The sequence below is a fragment of the Stegodyphus dumicola genome, chromosome 2 (genome assembly GCF_044657685.1).
Source record: "Stegodyphus dumicola isolate Sdum_Otavi_A_Nest chromosome 2, ASM4465768v1".
NCBI lineage: Eukaryota > Metazoa > Arthropoda > Arachnida > Araneae > Eresidae > Stegodyphus > Stegodyphus dumicola.
Window position 1 is genome coordinate 142532433 of NC_140769.1, and position 22020 is coordinate 142554452.

The 22020-nt window shown below is 30.2% G+C and overlaps 1 protein-coding gene across 1 annotated transcript in view; it reads left to right on the forward strand.

The window, feature by feature from the left end:
* LOC118198835 (ESF1 homolog) overlaps positions 1-22020 on the forward strand; it is an 82738-nt gene that overhangs the window by 60323 nt on the left and 395 nt on the right. Inside the window, exons 8-11 of the mRNA XM_085811153.1 lie at positions 3248-3384; positions 17189-17243; positions 20187-20236; positions 21853-21963. Of these exons, the coding sequence (XP_085667279.1) occupies positions 3248-3384; positions 17189-17243; positions 20187-20236; positions 21853-21963 (353 nt within the window). The remainder of the gene's footprint in view (positions 1-3247; positions 3385-17188; positions 17244-20186; positions 20237-21852; positions 21964-22020) is intronic.

Sequence of the window (22020 nt, forward strand, 5' to 3'; positions counted from 1 at the left end):
TTATAAAAATTTCTGACCTCTATCAAAAAATCAGGTCATTTAACCCTCTGAACGGCCAAGGGTTTCGCTAAGAAAGTACAAATTTCCCAAAACTACTATGAGAACAAATTCTTTTTTTTATTTTAATGTAAAAATTCTACTGGTATTTCATACATGGATTTGTTTTCTTTTGATATACTGCCTTAATTTCGTTGACATATTTTAATATACACGTATATATACCTTCTTACAGATATCACAATAAATATTCTAAGCCGTATATATATACGGCCTTGCCACTTAGAGGGTTAATATGGCACCTTCTTCTTCCAACCTAGTGATGTCCTTTCGAATAACTAAAGGAACATAATCGTTATCAATTCTTTCTCGCGATTTTGTTTTTAAATTATTGATTTCATTTGACACTTCCATAACTGAAATTTTCTTCCTTTCAATAATTTTTACAGCATTATGGAATAATGTAGCTATTCTGAAATAATGTGTAGTTGTGGATGAACTGAAGACAAATTTGTGATGTGTCATTTTCAAAAAATAGCTGCAATATTCTTGAATGTTTATCTGATAAAAATATGATTTTAATGGTTCATATATTTTTTAAATATTTTCTACAGCTGGTAAAAGAGGCTAGCCATCATGTTTTGCTGTAACCAATAATTATTTTATATTCAATTTCTGCGATTTCACAAAAATCCTTCAAACTTTCGACACGCACAGTATATATATATATATAAATACTAATAAATTTTTGCAATAATATTTTCAACATCCACTGGAAATAAGTCAGATGCTGTTTGAACAAACAGTATTGTGTAAAATGTGTGCTGCGAAACCTACTCAAATAATATTTTGGTTCAAACGTACGTTGAGTTTTGTAAAAATATTATTGATGCCTCTTCTAGCTTTTCCACCAAAATTTGTGTTAGTGTCAATAATAAAATTATTGCCTCACAATAGCCAATAATTTTATTGTTTAAATTATTCTTTTTTAAAACAATACTTATCGAATCAAAAATTATTTATGAAGTTTAACCCAGCAGCCACCCAGACAGTATAGTGGTTTGTAAGACCTGACTACGATATCAAAGGGCCTGAGTTTGAATCCCGGAGAAGGCATGGTTGTAAATGTCCTCCCTTCATAGGAGACAATGGTGGCGCACCTATTAGGTGTCTCCGTAATAAAGAGACCACCACATCTGGCCTTAGTATAGATTAATGGACTCTGTTACAAAACTGTAACTGTTCAAAATCTGCCACTGGAAAAAAAAAGTTTCACCCGGCAATGAAACAAAATCTAATATTCTAATTTTAATTCCTGTTTCTGGATCAAAAATTTTAACAATTGTGGAAAATGATTTTAAAGCTTTGTGGTTGGAAGCATCATAATATATAGATATAAATATGCATTTATATAATTCTTTCTGCAATTGTGAAAACAAATATGGTGAAAAAACATTACAAATAATTGCTTCGGTTTTTGTCCTTGCATGTGCAAATTTTTTGTCATAAATTGTTTTGATCATTTGTGACGTACAATTGATCTTAAAACTTTGATTGTGGTTTATGGTGTAGAAAGCAAATAGCCCTTCAGCTCATGCTAGCTGTTCTTCCGTTAACAATACATATTCCTTGATGAGACATAACGACAATGATCGAACACCACCAAGTAAAACTAACTCGTTACTTCGCCTTATTTAGTTTGCTCTGCATGCATTTTATGTGTTTTTATTATTATTATTATTATTTCTTTATATTCACTATAATAAATAATAGGTAGCAGACGTTTTCTAAAAATTGGGACATTTTTAAAAATCGGCGGGACAGTCCTCCAAAAATCGGGACGTGTAGTCACTTGAGTATAGTTGGCCTAGAATCTCGGAACAAACTTCATTAGATTCATCTGTGAGTTAGGTTTTCCCTACATTGCATATCTGCTGGCTAACTTGAAGATATTGTATTTATTTTATCTTACTTAGTCACTTTTTTTTCAAAACATGTTGGTTGCATTTGTATGTTTTATATTGGCATTCATATATTATGTATTTAATATTGACAAATGCAATATGCAGCTCCTAATTCAATGCATTAAGGAAATTTCATTATGTTATTGTTTCATAAAAAGTAGATTATCTGTATGTATTTGATTAGATTGTTCATATTCTAAAAATTGTGTTTCATTCTTAATCAATCCTGAATTTCAAAGCTCTTTGTGGAAGAGTTCCCCCAATTCATATTATGAGCACTTTTTCATGCAAGTTGAAATACAATTTATATTTTTACCTTCATTAATCAGAATGATAACTCTCAATTTTCAATTTTATATGGAAACACCTGAATGATAAGTTTCCTAAGATTTTCAACTTTATTAATTAATAATAATATTATTATTATTTCTGAATGAACAAAAGGCTTTTGGTTGTCCTTAGGTAATAAGATATAAATAAAATACAGAGTAAAAACGGACATGTGAAGTTCAATAGCAGAATCAGAGTATAGATATTTAAGAACCAAAGTTTAAAATACTAGTAGGAAGAGAATCTCATGGCTTTCCAATAGCATTTGAACAGAGAACTCTATGTTACAGCAGGACAAAGGAGGAAGAGACAACCATCCATGAAACCAGACTTGCGCATGGCACACTCAAAACTATCAGAAATTCCAATTCTGTTCAAATGGATCTCATGTTCGACATGCAGTTGCATTGTTTTGAGGGTAACAAGGTAAATTGAAAAAATCTCTTGCTCCAGACTTTGTTTTTAATGCAGTTTTGGAGATAACAAATAAAAGGATTTTAAATTTGCCGGCTGTTGTTTTACTGTTTTAAATTACGTTTTAGTGGAAATACTTTGTGTTATTTTACTACCTTGTTTTGTCAGCACATCTGCCAGTTTGCCATGGCAAGATGGTATCCATTGCAGAACAATTTTCTTTTGGGAATCAGATAAATATTTGAGTAATAATCAGCATTCATGAACTTTTAGGCATGAAATTGTTTTACTGTTTCACCTTGATTGGCTATGGACTGTAAGTAGCAAGAAAGTCTGAAAAAGGAAGGGAAAAAAAGGATAGAAATTTGAAAAATCTATGTTTTAGAATCAAAATTGATATCTGAATGACCTCAACATCGCCATCAAAAGCTATGCTTTATTAAAAAAAGTTTAAAATTGTTTTGTGAGATTTCTTATTAGTACAGCAGATTTTATAAATTTTAAACTTGTTTTATGTTTTAATGCTATTTTTTCTATTTTAGGTTTGAAAGAAAGAACAGAGGAAATTGTCAAAGAGAAAATTGAAAAAGTTTCTTTGAATCCATTTGAAGAAATGCGTAAAAAGAAAAAAGAACAGCGCAAGCTTAGGAAAAAAGAGAAGAAGATGTCAAATTATGAAGTATGTGAAAAAATAATAAATTTGAATTCTTTTATTTTTGATATTATAATTTATTGAAATTTAAAAAAAATGTGGCAACAGTGATCCATAGTAAATCACCTAAGAGCAGTGCAGAAGTTTGTATCAGTATACAGTTTGATCTATAGAGATAAGCACTTTCTGCAATAATTATAAGAGTGCATAATTTATGCCATAAATTCTGTCCAACAAATGTCATTGGATATTCTTGCTTTGAAATGATGTATTTGCTATTTTGTACTAGTTGTTTTGATTTGTAATATTTCTATAAATTAGAATAATTTACTTTCTGCTTTTGAGATAATGTCTGATGGACTGTAATGCCTTATAAGTAGGTATCTTGTATAAAATAGTTCACTACAAATATATTCAAATCAATCAAAAATATTTGTAGCTTCTAGAAAGTGCTTGCTTCACAAATCAGAAGAATCAGATATTCTTTCCCTTATATGATGTAACTAAAAAAAGATAAAAAAAATTATAACATACCTATAATTTGTAGAATCTGCCTAGTTTTAATTTTGTTTATTGAAATATATACATATTTCTTGTTTATTATTAATATAAGTGAGTTGCTTACTATTCTTGTCTTTATTTCTGATAACTTCATAAATGGCTGAAGAATTTAATATCTAGAGATGGGTTTAGAGTTTTTTTTTTTTTTTTTTACTACTTTTAATATTTGTGTAATTTTTAAATTTTTAATCTAATTTGAGTACGAATGTATGTAGGGAAAAGATCTGATCATTTGAGACCTAATGAAGGTTTAGTAATGAAAAGTGGTTTTAAGTCTGAAATGTTCAGTGGAATAAAACATGTATTCATCAACTTGATTTAAGACTTCAAAACACTTTTCCCTTGACAAGTTCTGTTTGAAGTGTTAAACAGAGAGGATTAATAAAAAAAATTATTTTTATATTTCTTTTGTTAAGTATCGTGTTCTGTAATTTTTTTAAAGATTTTTCTCTTTTCTCATTTTAATTTTCAATTAACAATTCTGTTTTTGAAAGTTTTATCAGTTTGTGTTTATTCAGTTTGGTAGCTTTTACCTGGAGAGGAAAGGTTAGACCTTTATATCTCAGAAACAGAATTTTATTCATTTTCATTCTGACCTTTGCTTTTTGATTTTTATCATTTTACAATCTAGTAGCCAACCCGCAGATTCGTCTCTTTTCTGATTTAATTATTCCATCTTCCATGATGCCTATTCTCAAGGCATATATATAATGTCATTCTATTTCTCCATATTATAGCCTATACCTTTCTTAAAAAAGTGTGTATGAGATTTTATGTAATTGATTTAATTTATCTTACCAAATTCATTGCCTTAAAGTGATAACAAAAATTATTCTATTACATTTTGAAATTACATTATAAAATTCCTCCATATCTGTTATTTTAAGGATATTTTTAGTTTTGTTTTATTTTTCTGGTCTCCATCTAATTTTTTAATGCATCTAAAATTTTTTCATAGATTTCATGAACATATTTTCTTAAACTTGCAAATATTCATGGCTTTGTAAACAAAGAAACATCATGCAAATGTTGCAGTAAACATTAACATTATTTACTGTCATATTTCCTTGGAGTGTTTAATTTGTTTTGCTGTATGTTTTACTGAAATTGTCCATTTCTTTAAAATATTCTTCATGGAAGGAGTAGTTAAAAAAATAAAAATTTGTTACTGCATAAATGATTAAAAATTTAAACTATATGGAAAAGTTAAAATTTTAAATCTAAGTATTAGAAAATTTGCTTGAAAACATTATGCTTAAGAGCGAAAATTGAGAATTTAAAGTATGTAGTGTTTAGTTCAAATATGACTCTTACTACACATTATTCATATATTTAATACTGCAAAATTTCGCAGCAAAAAGCTTTTAAATCAGAAGAAATTTGTGCAGTGTATATAGCTTTTGAAAGAATGGGCAGAATTTACAAGATAATTACGAATGAGGTTATCTTCAAATTCTAAAGCTGCAAGAATAAAAAAGGAATTGTAGGAAGAACTGGTCCTTAACGCAAAGACATCTAAAGAGTCGTTCCCACTGGGGTTTATCTGAGCTAACGGTGACAACTAACGTAGCTGACCCATCTCGAAAACCAGTTTTTTCCCATAGGGTAGCAAGTTGAAAAATCTGAACTGCAGGCATAGTCGACACAGGGAACTGGCTCCGTTAGCTCAGATAAGCCCCAGTGGGAATGGCCCTTTAGAGTGATACATGGTTAAAACTCCAGGGTCATCAAACTTGATAGTTGACCTCACCTCTTCACCCTGGAAAACGGGGGAAAAAACATGACCACTAAATTAGGACATCCTTGTCCTTTCAAACAGAGGCCAATATAATGGCCATTTTGTCCCCAAACAGTTAATGATTTTTACACATTGTGAAAATGGATAACAACAACATGAATATTTAAAAGAAAACCCTCACAATAAAGAAAGAAAAAATCCTTTTAGCTTTAGAATGCATACACATCATCTTTATGTCTTCTGTATCTCTTCGGTTGTCATAGTGGCCTCATCTGCATTTTTCCCTCAAAGTTTTGTTAGACAGCATGCAGTGTCATCTGTTGGTCTTTAAAGAGGGCATCATACATTAATTTTTAGTACAAATAATTTATTTTAAATTGTTAGAATATACTACTGTTTTTCTCCTTCCTTAGTATTTCAAAATCTGGAAAAAGTGTAAGGAAATGTAATTATGTAATAAGATTCTAAAATATGGTCAGTGTATCAGAAACATTGCTTTTGCTCTGAAATTTCTGTGTCATAAATGGTTTTATTCTAAATTCTAAACAACATAATTTTTACTAGAAATATAAGAAAAATGCTTCAGAAAGTTATTTTTACAACCTCTGACTATGTTCTTTAACTCTGAAAATATTACGTTCTACACTTAAAACACCATATTGCCTATAATATCCTCCAATATTGCTAAAATTTTCTTCATTAACCCAATAAAAAATGTAATGTTTTCAAACGACATCACATCTAATTTTTCACAAAGAAGCCTTCCTTAGCTCCTAAGACTACAGGGGAGAAAAAAAGAATGTTGTTTTGTAAACTGATGGCCAAACTACAAAATTTATTCTAGAACAAAGAGGCAGTGCTCTTTCTACAAGAGAAATAAGTGGAAATTTTCAAACTGAAACTAAATCTTCATATTTCTTTGGGTGTAATAGAAATACCAATCATCGATTACAACTACTAGGGATATGAAGAGCAGGAGAAGCCCTTCTTCCTCCTAGCTTAAAACTCTGCTTTACAATCTAAAGGAGTGTGGCACTTTTTTTTATGTTTATTGTGAATGATGTTGACACCCTTTAAAAGAATATACTTTGTGGTATTTTTCTCTTTTTATAATAATACCGTTTGATAGTTAAAATTGTTTCTTAGAAAAATGTCCAATTTTATTGCACATATGTTGCAAAATTTCCAGAATTCCAATTCAGTTTGGATTTGATTGGTATGCATCCAGTTTTTCATCCAATGTTCCTGCATTTCAAATTTTAACTCTGTCATTTCTTCTTTTAATGTGATAGTTAAAAATCTTTTGACTGAATGGGTAAAACTACTAATATTGGAAGTTTGATTTGGTTTTGTAGCCTAGGGAACCATAGGTATTTTCAAATTTTCCTCATGCATTACATAAATATGATTCAATTTCTCTCAGTCGTTTTCAAAGGCATCCTTCTGCTTAGACAAATAACTCTCAAATGCTTCATAGTGTTCAGTTAAACTTTAATATATATATGTATATTATGTTGTACTATGTTTTAAATGATATTAAAATGTTTATGCCTTCAAAATAAAAATTACGTAGAACTAACATTTGTTAACATTTTTTATGTGTATACTGTGTGTTGTTGCCAATAAAGTCTGCTTGGCGAGATTTGCGCCGGCGAAACAGAAAAGTACCTTCTTATGTAATTAACAATAACTTGAGCAACTATACACTCCATATTCAAAACATACAATCAACTACCACTCAGGAATATACATTTAAGTACCATATATTCCGGCACATAACACACACTTTTAATACAAAAATATGATCAAAATTTATAGGTGCACATTATGTGTATATATATTTCATATATATGTATATATATTTCATAGTATTCAGTTAAACTTTAATATATATATGTATATATATTTCATAGTATTCAGTTAAACTTTAAATAAATAAATATATATATGAAAATGAACCTCCTCAGCAATGACTTATCAGAGAAATCTTTTGGGTTACCTTGGAATTTTCTTGGTATGTCAGTATTAAAACATTATTAATTTCTCTAATTAACAGCGTTTTGTTTCAGATAATTTTTAGTATGTATGATGATACTAATTTAAAAGTATAATAACATCAAAATTCTTGATTTTATTTTTATTAGCTGTTCATTAAATAAAATTAGATCACAGTAAAATTTCTTATGGGTACTTTTCCATTTTGCCAGCGCAAGCAATAAAGTTACCAAAAATGGTACAACCAAAGCCAAACGAAATGTCCTCGCTGGTAAGCTTTTATGTGTCATTTTCAAAACAAGTTGCAGCCATTTCTTATCAAATTGATTGTTTCTTTCAACACTGGCATACAATTACATATAATTCTTACCCAGATAGTTCAATTTTATGCCCTAAAGCCATTCGTGGTAATTAGTCAATTAGATGCAATCACATTGCTCATCCGAAAGCGAAAATCTAGAAAACACGAAGTAAAGCACTGCGGTTTTACATAATTTCTGAGTAAGCTATCCGTATGAATTGAAATAATTCTTGCATTTAAATTTGTATTCCAAATTAAGATTTACTTGAAATTAATGTAAATTATTACTAAGAGAATTAGATTTTTGTAGCATAGTTTACGTGAGATGAGATCGCTTGGGATCACATGATATGAAACAGGGAATCAGGATGTTGTACTATGTTTTAAATGATATTAAAATGTTTATGCCTTCAAAATAAAAATTACGTAGAACTAACATTTGTTAACATTTTTTATGTGTATACTGTGTGTTGTTGCCAATAAAGTCTGCTTGGCGAGATTTGCGCCGGCGAAACAGAAAAGTACCTTCTTATGTAATTAACAATAACTTGAGCAACTATACACTCCATATTCAAAACATACAATCAACTACCACTCAGGAATATACATTTAAGTACCATATATTCCGGCACATAACACACACTTTTAATACAAAAATATGATCAAAATTTATAGGTGCACATTATGTGTTGGATATAAAAATGATAAGTTTAAAAATAAGGAAAAAATAAGCATATAAAAATTCATTTCCGCATGTACCTAAATACTGTTTGTTTAAAAGAAATGTCATAGCTTATGAACTTAAAAATTTTCATTATTGGGTAACATGAAAAGTTCGTTACATTAGTCTTCTGTTATGTCTTCAGGCACATAATTGAATTCTGTTTCATCTTCACCATCACTGTTATTCTGATCCATAAATAAATAATCACCTTCCGTTGTCTAGATTATTAGAAATACTACAGTTTTTAAATGACTTTTGAATTTAATTTCAGTTCATGCTTTTATTATCCACTCTCACACTATTTCTAGACTGGTGCACTTGGCATGCACATGGAAAAGAAAATCACTATTAGAAAATATATTTCCTACCAAATTATCATATAGTCCAGCATATAAATTATATATATTGTAATGCACACCTATAATTTCAAAGTACATTTTTTAATTTTTAGGTATATTCACTATATAATATGCTTCATTTTCTTTATGAAGAAGGATGAAAGATACATCATGCTGTGCTCTTATTTTCTGAAGTCGTTCGTTGGAAGATTTTTTTTCTGAGGCTTTTGAACAATGGTACACTGAATTGACAAGCAATAAGGCATCAATACATGTGTGAATGATGTGAAAAGCACAAAAACAGTTTACACAAAAAAGCAGATCACGAAAAATATCACCTCACCATAGTGCATTCCTGCTTAGCAGACAATACAAAAACTTAAGACCCGTTGTTATTTAAAGAAAAAGGAAAAAAAAAAAAAAAAAAAAAGGCACCAAAATCTAATTTCTCAAATAGTATTTTCATTCATGTTCATGAGAAAGGCTGGATGGATGAAAACAGCATAAAATTTTGGATAAGAAATGTTTTGCAAAAGCATCCTGTTGCCTTAAGAAATCCAAAAATTCTCTGAGTTTGGGACATATTCAGATCCCATCTAATGGATAATATGAAGAAATTGTTGAAAGAGTGTAATACAGACGTGGCGGGTATTCCAGGCAAATTAACATGATTAAATCAGCCTTTAGATATATCTCTTAATAAACCATTCAAAGAAAATTTAAAATAACAGTGAAAAACATTTACAGAAGTATGCCAAATGCATCATGCCAGTCTAGAAATAGTGTGAGAGTGGATAATAAAAGCATGAACTGAAATTAAATTCAAGAGTCGTTTAAAAACTGTAGTATATCTAATAATCTAGACAACGGAAGGTGATTATTTATTTATGGATCAGAATAACAGTGATGGTGAAGATGAAACAGTTTTCAATTATGTGCCTGAAGACATAACAGAAGACTAATGTGACAAACTTTTCATGTTACCCAATAATGAAAATTTTTAAATTCGTAAGCTATGTCATTTCTTTTAAACAAACAATATTTAGGTACATGCGGAAATGAATTTTTATATGTTCATTTTTTCCTTATTTTTAAACTTATCATTTTTATATCCAACATATAATGTGCACCTATAAATTTTGATCATATTTTTGTATTAAAAGTGTGTGTTATGCGCCGGAATATATGCAGGGGTTTTTGTGCTCCTGGGAAACCCCGGAATTCCGGGGATTTTGAACTTCTATACCCGGAAATTCCGGGGATCGTCGTTCAAAAGGAAGTAGGAATAATAATGAATTATTTATTTTGATCTGGGTAATTTTGTTTGCTTTGAAAGCAGAAAACGCAAGGTCAGTGTGTGTGGTGAAAACTTTTCCTTTCTTTCTCCAAAGGCAGTGATAATGCATGAAAAGGGGGAAAAAACTTCTTTTTTGTTCTTTCCTTATTGCGAGTTATGACTCATTCCCCCGGTTCTTTTCGGCAAGCAGGCGCGGCAGAAAAAAAAAGGGAGAGACTTCGTTCGACCAGATGTGCGATCACAAGACTCTGGTTCAAAGGTCTTATCTCTCCTGGACGCTTATTCTATGATCACTGGATCTGTCTACAACTTGAGCGAACAATATTGACTCAAAAGAACCGGTATGGACAGCCATCCCAACTTATCGGAGAAAGCCATTCTGTGGTCCTCAGTTGGTGGGCGGGTGGGTCCATTTAACTTTACTGGAAGGGGACAAGGCTTCAAGGAGCTTTAGACCAATCGCAGTACAGACCGAATGACGAAATTTATAACGCGCGCTGGCTGAAGTTCTAGGAATATTCTCCTATTATTTCACTAACTCACACGCTGCATTTGTAGTTCGAAAAAATTGCACAAAACAGTATTATGACCAATACATGCTGAATATGCTGCTATGTTATGTGAAAGAAAATCTCGTTTTTTAATGGGAAAGTTAACGCAGGAATTTAGAGCTAAAAAATAAAGAGTGATATGGGATACCACGAAAGCAATGGTAATAGATAAGAGTAAATGAATTAAGCTTACTTCAAATCCTTTTAGAAATAAACCATTTTAATTATTTAAATTTATAATATGATTAATTTGCATTACAATCTAATAGCAAACTAAGTGTTTTTTTTTTCCCCCCCCCATGTTTACATTAAAATTGTTTTCCCGCAATTTATTTTACAGTTACTATTTGAAAAATATTTCTTTAAATAAGAAATTAGAAAGAAAATATTTCTTTCTTAATATTTCTTCCCTTTTTTTATTTTCTTTTTCTATGAAAATTATTTCTTTCAGGAAAAGAAATAAAATTCATTCGCTATTACAGTATGGCCGATTGCTGCTACATTCAGTTATCAGACACGCATCAAAATGCTTTACTTTAAATAATTTATTCTATAATTAACATGAAAGAAAATATTTTTTCAATATAAAATATATAACCAAAATAAAATTATTCTATCCTGTATGTGTGATTAATTCGTTTTGCAATTTTTGTCACACAATTACTAATATCTTTTTTTCAATATTACATTGCTGTTATTTTAATTTTGTATATATATAAGAACTGCTCAGTTTAATTATTCTTCCTTCTCAAAAGATTTTGTTCTGTGAAAATAATTAAAAGATAGTAATATTTTCACAATGGAAGTACTAAAGTAAAAATAATCAGTGTAGGTCTCCTGCAGTTCAAGTTCCTTTTCAAACCAGCGTTTCGACACATTTTAAATAGAAAACTAATAATAATCAATATCTCTTTTAATATAAAAATAAGAATGCTATGAACAGTATTTTTATTATTTATTTATTTATTTAAGTTTGCAAAGAAACAAAGATTTTTTAATACTATAATAGGTTACAAAAGTACTATTCCATGAACAAACCCTCAGTCTTATAGCATTGTTACTTTATAGCATAATACAATAATAATACAGTATAATTCTGCTAACAAGCCCACCAGCCGCTGAGCGGTAGAGTCGCTGAACGCAGGTAATTTGGTCCGAGGTTCGAATCCCACGAACGAGCTGGCCGGCGTTTTCGTGGCTTTCCCCATGTGTAACGTGTATACGAGCCAGTTTCCCTTAGAAAGTCCTCACTTAAAAACCAGTTTTAAAACGTATTAAAATTACACACACACACACACAAAAAAAAAAAAAAAAAAAAAATGAAAGCCTTCAGATTTTATATTACTTCCAAAGGGCCATTTTTTTAACGTTTTGCGTGTTACCTTTATTTATTAAATATCATGTTTTTCGCACTTAAACCATAAAATTCAATTCAACAGCAATATCATATAATTAAAAAAAAGCATATCTTTAGAATTTCCGATACATAGTCTCGCGCGCTAGAGATGAAAATGTTTTTTGCCATTGCTCGCTTTGAAATCGTTGGGTTTCTTAATCAAAAACTCATAAATGCTTTACAAAATATGATATATGAAATGGATAGTAATACAAATTCCCAGTTAAAATTTGGCCCTTCAGATGCCTCTATTAGGATGGAGGATTACGTTATTCAGAATTTCATGGCTCTAGGTACCGTTGTTTTATCACAGTGCGAGAAACATTCATGCATTCTGCAGATTCCTCATTATTTAATTTCTTTAAATATAATAGAGTGCGATAATACTTGGTGGCAACGATTTGAAAAGTGAAACGCCATTTATCGTGAAACGCCACAAAATGGCAAAACGAAATTAATAGCCCCTCTGGGCTAAAACTTATTTTTAAAAGTATCACACTAATAGTAGTACAATTACTGAAAAAAATATTATAAATCTATTTTATAGTTTTATAATTATTATTATTATTTTTTTTTTTAATTTTATTTTACAGTAGTGTGAATTTCGCGTAATAATGAACGACATTTTTGTGTTCACAGTATTATTCGTAAGGTATTCAACTGTTAGATTTTAAAGTAAACGTAATTCTTGCTGTACATAAATCGAGTAGAAGCTTATCGGATGTCTATATTTGTATTAAATGAAGAAGGTTTATGTGCTTGATAAACTTATTATCTTCTACATTTTTAAAGCGTACAATTACAATTTATATCTATAATTTCAGGAATAGTATAACCTTTCTTTTAGTAGAAATTGCGTTCTTGTTTTCTGAATGTGGCTCCAAATACTCTCTCAGTTCACCCCAAATTAAAATAACTATAAATTTTGGGAATCTGAAATATGCAATGAAAACATCTTTTGGCAGAGCAAAAGCATCAACATATTTTCTATAAATTCGCCACCGATTCAGAGATCTACGACCGTATTCTTCGTTTAAATATGAAAAAATCAGCGGCGAAAACGCATACAAAGTCATTGTCTACTTAGTACGTCAACTAGACAACCCTGATTGACGACGCGGCAACATTTTTTCACGCGCTTTCGACAACTTTCGTACTCAGAGAATATAGGATGTCGGGTAGACCTGTTTTTTACTAGCAGCGACATCTGGCGGCCCACAACTTGCTGTCGACTCTCGTAGCGTAGAATAACCGTCCTGGCGTGGCGCCAATAAGTAGAGAAGGGGGATTTTTCGCCGTATTAGCTATTTGTCATTGATCGCTTTTCAACTTTTTTTTCTCCGCTGTGTAAAATTTTCGTTTCGTTTATTGATGCACGTGTAAATTTTTCGTTTCGTTTATTGAAATATTTTTTTATTTATGTACTCAAGAGAATTTCACTATGAAATTTCTCGATATAAATAGTGATATTTAACAATTAGAAGAAGGTGTCCGTAATGCATTTAGGTGGAATTGGATTGAACGGAGAGATGGTAATGGGGATACCATTGGCACATGGTGCAAAAAAATAAATGTTGCTGGACAAGCATATTGTGTTTTTTGTAACTGACTGCTGAAGTATGGTGGGGAAGGATTCAAGGCTTTCACAAATCATTCTAAAACTGTGACGCACATAACATTCAATGACTTTAAGTAATTATGAAAATTCAAAAAATACTGATGACTTACTGGAGACTGATGCTCGGCCATTGGATATAGTGACAAGAAAAGCACGCCAAGAGGTATTAATAACTTCGTTTATCACCGAGAATTCTCTTTCTTCCAATCTAGCTCCCAATTTAATTGAACTCTGCAAACAGTTGAGCCGCGATCAGACGGCATTAAACTCGTTGGAAATGTCCAGGACTACTGCATGTTATAAGATGAAATATGGGCTCGCAAAAACTATTAAGGAAAATATCATTAAAACTTTAAAGGAGACTCCATTTTCTCTAAATTTGGATGAAAGTACTAGCAATGCTCAAGAAAGTATACTGGCAATATTGTTGCAGTTTTATGACAACAATCAAAATGAAGTTGTAGTTCATCATTTTGCATCTCTAAAGATGGAATCTTGCAATTCAGAAGCTGTTTTTAAAGCAGTTGTTAATACTATTGAAGATAATAATATTCCATGGGCAAACTTAATTAGTGTATTAATGGACTCGTGTAACACCATGCATGGAAAAAAAAAAGGGTGTTGAAACCAGACTACGATCAAACAAAGCACCCCACTTATTAGATATTGATGGTGACACATGTCACACAGCTAATAACTGTCCAAAAAAATTTGCTTCATGTTTTGATAGATACTTAGAAGATTTGTTTGATGACATCTATTTTGATATGAAAAGCTGCAGTAAAAGAGAAAATTTTTTCAAAATCTGTGAATCCCTTGCCATTAAAAAACTTAAGCCCTTGAAGAGACCAGACCATAGGTGGATGTACATTTTATGTGTTTTAGAAAGAATCAAAGATCTGTGGGATGCTCTTATTGCATTTTATTTTCACTACTTGGATAAAACTGATAAAGGGGATTATTTTTCTTATGTTGAAATTGTATACAATAAAAGAAATATTTCTGCAGCTCAGAAAAAAATTGTTGAAGGGGTGTATTCTTGCTTGCATTCCCAACAACTCACAAAGGATGCTTTAGCTCCGAAAAAAAGAATACTAAATGGGTTATTTGTTATGCAAAACAAAACTTTATTGCATATGGCATTATATTCAGCAGTATTACCAGAGTTCAACACATATATTAAATTATTGGAAACAAAAAAAAAAAAAAAAAAAAAAAAAAAAAAAAAAAAAACCAGTGCTTCATTTAATACATTCCAGTATTTATAAATTGATGGCACAGTTTTTCTCTTTTTTTATGAAGCCAGAAAATATAGAGTGAACATCTTATAATGATTTATTAAAGGTTGATGTCACAAATCCAGAATTCCATCTACCTAGCAAAGTAATATTTACTGGTGCAGAAGCTTCCACTCTCCTGAAGAAATTATCAAAAAATCATCCAATAGCAAAATAATTCCAAATTTCTCTGATGAAAGCTTATACTAATACAGCACAGCATATGAAACAGAAATTACCCCTTAAAAATTCATATCTAATTAGTTTTACAGCATTAGATCCAGAGCTAAGAGGTAAAACCAGTACAATATTAGCTTTTGAAGAATTATCATCTTTTATGTCCCATATTTTTAGTGATAATGAAAAGTCAAAAGTAGAAGCTGAAATAAGGTTATTCCAGAGTGATATTGATATCACCAAAGAAATGCTCTACACATCTGATGAAAGTGGAAATCAAGTCAAGTGTACAATTGATAAATATTGGTCTAAAGTTTTTAATTTAAAAGATGATTTCACAAATGATTATAAGTATCCTACATTGGCTAAATTGGTCAAAGCCTGCCTTAGCTGCTTCCATGGCCCATTAGTGGAAAGTGCATTCAACTTGATGGATACACTTGTCACTGACTATAGAACCTCTCTTAAGATTGATTCCCTAGATGCAGTGCAGACTATTAAATATGATTTAATGGCTTCTAAAGAAACCTTATGTGAAAAATATGGCTCAAAAAATCCAATGACTGATCCAATTCACAAAGATCTCTTACTGAATATGAACAGAAGTTGGAAAACATATCAAGAGGACTTAAAAACATGTATTTCAGATGAGTCACCTATAAAAGTCTCTGAAAAACCTTCTACATTAGCAGAAAAGCAAACTGCTTCTACCTCTGCATGTGCAGTTCTCGAGGAAATTTCTTCAACTGTAAATGAGGAAAATAAAAGTCAACCTTCCTGCAATTATGAAGTTCACCACAAAAGAAAGACAAGCCCACAAACATCAGAAAATAAAAAAAAAGCAGCATAAATTAGATAATTTTTTTTTAAAGAATTAATTCAGGTAATTTAAAATATTTACATAAAATGTAGTAGTTTATATGTTTGAAAATTTATGGTTATTAATTTTGCAAAAAAAAGTAAGTCATTGAACTTTTATAATTAGGTCATTCAATACTTCATAATTGTAATTTTTCATTTCTCCCCCCCCTTCTCGAAACTCCAAAATGTCGATAAGTAAGTCTGTAAAAGTTTCAGGGGATTTTTTGGGGTCCCACAAACACCCCTGTATATGGTACTTAAATGTAAATTCCTGAGTGGTAGTTGATTATATGTTTTGAATATGGAGTGTCTAGTTGCTTAAAGCTAGTTCCTGAGAGAAGCAGGTTTAGGGTTTCTCCTGTCCTCCCTACTTTCATGATTATATATCCTATAAATTTGCTTGAGGTAGAAGATAAATAACTGGTTAGCTCAATTTTAGACTGCCAGCCTTTTAACTAGTTGTTTGCATGGTAAGTAATCATAATCATTGGACTCATAAAAAGATTATTTCACATCAACACTTTCTTTTCTTGCAGAAAAATAAATCTGAGAATTATCTTAAAATTTTAATGCAGATAATCATTCCAAAAACTGGGCCTTCATTTCATGTAACCATAAATGATTCAAAAACATTGTTCTGTTTTAAATCTGGCTGTTGCTCTTTTCTTACAGGAGTGCATTGAGTGCAAAAGTTTATGCAGATGCTGACCATCATTAACCGATATAACCTTATATACTTGCTGTTTTCTTAATATTCTGTATTGCACTCTTCTATTTATACTGCATTTTTATTTATTTTTTTGTGTGTAGTGATATTTTTTAACCATTTGAATTTAAAATAAAATGTTTTCTTTTATATTTAGAATTTTTGTTGTCATGTTACCCTATCATCAGCTTTTATTTGTCATATTTATAAATCTTCTAATACATTTTTCTTTTCCTGTAACATTTCTTCTGGCTTATCTCTGCTGTATGTAATTATAATTTCATTTTCTAGATAAGTGATAAAGACTATTCTGCATCAGAAGAAAGTGGTGAAGAATTTTTCTCAAGTATGCCTTATTGTATTTCTTATTCTCTTATTATATATTACCTTTTATCTTAATTTTATGTAATTAAAAAAAAAGATTAAGGCAGCTTAGCTAATTTAATATGTCTATATTTCAGTTGTTATTACTGATCATCTTATCAGTTTATTCTAATGAGAGGATTATAAAAAATATGATGCCATGATATTAAAAAACTATCTGAAAATAAAAAATATATATATTTATCATTTTTCTGATTACTAATTTTTTCAGATAAATTTTTAATGTGCAGTAATAAACAGTTTAATTAATATCACAATGATGCAGCAATAAATGCTTTTTCTAATACAGTATGAAGTCCATAATCCAAACTCGTCGGGACTTTGGCGATTCTAGATTAGGGATTTTTCCTGATTATAGATCATCAATTTAAATCTGGTAAGATGGCATGCAGAAATGATACAATTAAAAATATGAAATCTTAATTTATGAAATAAAGAACAATTATGATCTAAAGGGTATCAAAATTTACAAAAAAAAAAAAAAAAAAAAAAGAGCTTAATATTTATTTGTTTACTTTATTAAACATTTCTTTCAATGTAAGTTGTTTAAGATGCTTCCACAAAAAATTCAAAAAGTTCCTTTTTCTTGTGTCATATATAGTGGACTTTGCCATACTTCTCGCATAATTTTGAGACGGATAGGTCTTTATCCATTTTTTGCAGCAATTCCACTTTTTGTTTAATGGACATTGAAACATCCTTTCACTTTGTAGATCCTTTGGCAGCTCCAGAATTGGAAACTCTTTTTGACATAATCGAAAGTTCAAGCTTAATTTTTATAAAATTGTTCTAACAGTCTGCAAAAAATAATAAGCCAGATCCAATTAGAAGATTAAGGAACAGCGTAATCTGCAACATTAACTGAAATGCCTTAGATAATTTTAGCCTAGTTTATACCATCCGTTATACATTAAACGCGCATGCATAAACACATTATGCGTATGCGCATAAAGTTTGTAGCTTTGAGGTCCGGATTACAGACTTTGTACTGTGTTTGTATTTTTTCAATAACTAAGATTCATCAGCCAACCTCTATCAGTAATTAAAAAATTCCTTTTAAGCTTTTAATTCAAGTTCAAGACCAACCTTTTTGGTAAATTTTTGTTATAGTAAATTCCTCATATAGATACAGTCTTTTAGATACAGTAAACTCCTCACAGACAAAATTTAATGGCTTTATTTTGATTGGCTAAGCATCGGGAACAATCTTTTAGTGAGATTTAAGTTTCAGTCCATGATTTTGCAATTTTAATAGCATACATTTGCTAAACATTTGGAATAATCCTTTGAAAAATTGTTTAAAACATTTGTAAAAAAATAATCTCATGCATGAAGTCTGTAATAATTTGGCTGTTGGAAGAGTAAGCATACACTTTACAGAAGAAATGGGTATGATATAACATCTTTTAGGATAGCATAGTTCATGTTGTAGTGCAAACAAAGTAAAAGGATCTTTTGAGCATTCAACATGTCATATTTTGAGCAAAAATGCTTGAGCTTCTAAACCTCAGCCTTCGAAGCCACAACCACCTTATTTGATATACTTGTCATCTTTTGGCACAGCTCTTCTCCCTTATCAAAGAGATTTTGCAGGGTCACAGCTTTCAGACAATTCAAGCTAACCATATATTGAAATAGCCAGTCTAAGTCAGGTATCTAACAAGATATTGATTCTTAAAATATCAAGAACACTTGAGCAAGTGTGTGGAGTAAGTAAATCAATCCGTGTTTTAGCGTTTCTGTAGCCTTAAAAACTTTTTCCATGCTATTTGCAATACATTCTTATTAATTTAATCAATACCAACAGTTAAAAATGTTTCCAAGATTTTAGTGAAAAAAATCTGTATGGATTAAAAGTCTGCTTGTATGTGGTACTTCCCCTCACTCAAATGTTCATTTCTGAAATGCTGCCAGATATAGATCATATTTAAGGCTTCTGTGTTAAGCTTTTTATATAATATTTAAAAAAATTGCTTACATATACATGCAGTTACAAAATAGTGAATGAAATTTCTTCTCTGATGGATTTACAAAAAATATATAAAACGAAGTTTTATGTCATTGGCATCTAGTTTTTTAACTATACAGAAAATAACTAATAGCTGATTTTAGTTAGCTTGTTATGACCCACTAAAAGGTTATTTTCTATAAATTTCTTCAAGCTTATTATTAATGTGTAAAAATTACAGCTCCATTTTTCTTAGTGATATACTTGTCATCTTCTGGCACAGCTCTTCTCTCTTATCAAAGATTATTTTACTTTTCTTGGAAATATGATTTTGCTAAAGAACCATCACTGGTTTTGAAAAAAAGAAAAGGCGTATAGATATCCACAAATTAAATTAATTCAGTAATATTATCTTATGTCTGCAATGAGTGGGTGTTTTTACTTATTTATGAAAAATCACTTGTTACACTTAGAAGCCTTTCAATTTGAGCAGGCAAATATTTATGTTTTGTATAAGATTGCTTGAAATGAAATGAACAATACAATGAAAAAGTATTTCAACATCAGTTCACAATCACATTAAACACTATGTGATTTTGAAAAATCATGTACTTTGTTATTTTTCAAAACTGGTTTCTTTATAAAGCTAAGCAATTAGTGTTTGATAAATGAAAATACATAAGCTTAGTCAGTTAAATACAATAGGCATATGCACATAATTTGTTACTTTCCAAATTTGCAATTTGGCTTAAATTTTTATTAAGAAATTTGTTACCTAATAAAAATTTAAGCCAAATTGCAAAATTGGATTTGAGATATCATTATTTGATTATTATTTGAGTACTGGATGTATAAAAATGATATGTTACTGATTTTTTTGTGAAGTACCCTCTGCTCACCATTTTGTTCTTCTTACTTTAAAAAAAAATCATATACATATATGTTATTACCTTATAGAAAAGAAACCTGTAGAGAAGAAAATGGAAGAACGAGATGTAAAACAATTAGTAAGTTTTATTTAATAACTTTAGAATCTTATTCCTGTTTTCCTTATCATTAAAATTTGAAATTTAAATATAGATAGTAAATTATGCCTAAAATGTAGTTTATGATACTTACTCATTCAGTCATGTAATTTATGATGCTATGTTCATATTGTAGCATTAAGTTTGTCCATGTGGAAGTGGACTTGATATTGTTAAAGGGAAATTTTTATATAAATTTTATTCAGTGAAATAATTTGCTCCTGAAAAAGTAAATGCCATCTCTGTAGAAACACATCAAGGGGGAAAAAAATCAGTACTAAATAAATGTTTAAATTTGTCAATTATTAATGCTCATATTGATGTGCAGCTTTCTAATGTACCATGTTTCAAAATGTTTTAGCTTAACTCTTATCTGAAACAGTTAATCAACCCAGAGCTCTCCTGTGTGCTTGCCTTGAAAGCTGTTGTTTATTCTTCCATTGTTACTGTTCTGACACATTCTCATTAGTAAATGCCTTATTTAAAAATCATTAGTGGAATTTAGAAGTCTTTATGCTGTAGAGTTTTATGTTAAAATCAATAACCATATCATTTACACATTTTTCTCCCACAGTACAGTGCAATTCTTAGCTGTATAGTTTTATTTTGAAACACCGTAAGGAGTAATATTTATTGCAAATATGTGCTTTTGCTACTTTTTCCTTCACAAATGAATAATGTTTTTCCCCTAGAATTTGATATTATATTTTACAAAAGTATTTTTTTTAATTGTATGTTTCCTACACTTTCTTTCATTACCTTCACAGTAATGAATCAAATAAAATTTTAGGATGTTCATGCTTATTTCATTGTATCTTGTAGTTAAATAAAATTATTCAGTTATTCATACTTAATTTCGCCGCCCAGCCTGTCTACTGGTTAGTGTTCCCGACTGCTGTGCCAAAGGGCTCGGGTTCGAATCCTGCAGAAGGCATGGATGTTTGTAAATGTATATAGTGTGTGCGACATAAAGGCACTCTAAATATGCAGTGAGCTGAGAGTCCTCACATGTGGTTTGGTGGAAGGGGAGAGGGGTGGGAGACTCTTGGACCCATTCTCCTGGGGTGCTGTCTGTCAAAATTGGGGGCGGAACTAAGCTAAATAGCATTGTCACCTGTATGCTGCTTAAGGCTGTTGCAACGATAGGGACCCTTGCCACAAAGTATTCCGTGGCCTTGAGCCGATGTTACTGTCAGACAAGTGACCATAAGTAACAACAATATATTTAATTTCATAACCAGTTCATTATACTTGCTCAGGAAATTGTCCCATTTTCTCATAGAAGAATAGGAAAATCAAAGTTGAATTTCAGTGAAAACTCTGCACCTAGATCAGGAATATTTTGATATTTCAATGTTTCATTTTTCATGAGAGAAAACTATTTTATTATATTTGTCAATGTTTTTAAAATGCAATCCTAATGTAAATGCCAATGTAACAAATGCCATTTACTTTATATTCATATAGATTTAGCATGACATAAAATATTGTCTGTAATATGAAATCTAAAATGTGATGTATTTTTGTACAATTATTTTCAATACATTTTATGAGCAGTTATTTATGAATATGAATATAAAACATCATAATTTTTGTAGGCTGAATTATCTCTACTCTCTGATTCTCGGAGAAAAGATATTATAGAAAATGTATCTAAAAAGAAAAAAGAAAAGAAGAAATCGAAATTATGTGAATCTGAAGATTTTAAGGTTTGCTTCTATTTTACTTCAATTTATAAAATGTTAAAAAAGTTATGTCATTCAAAA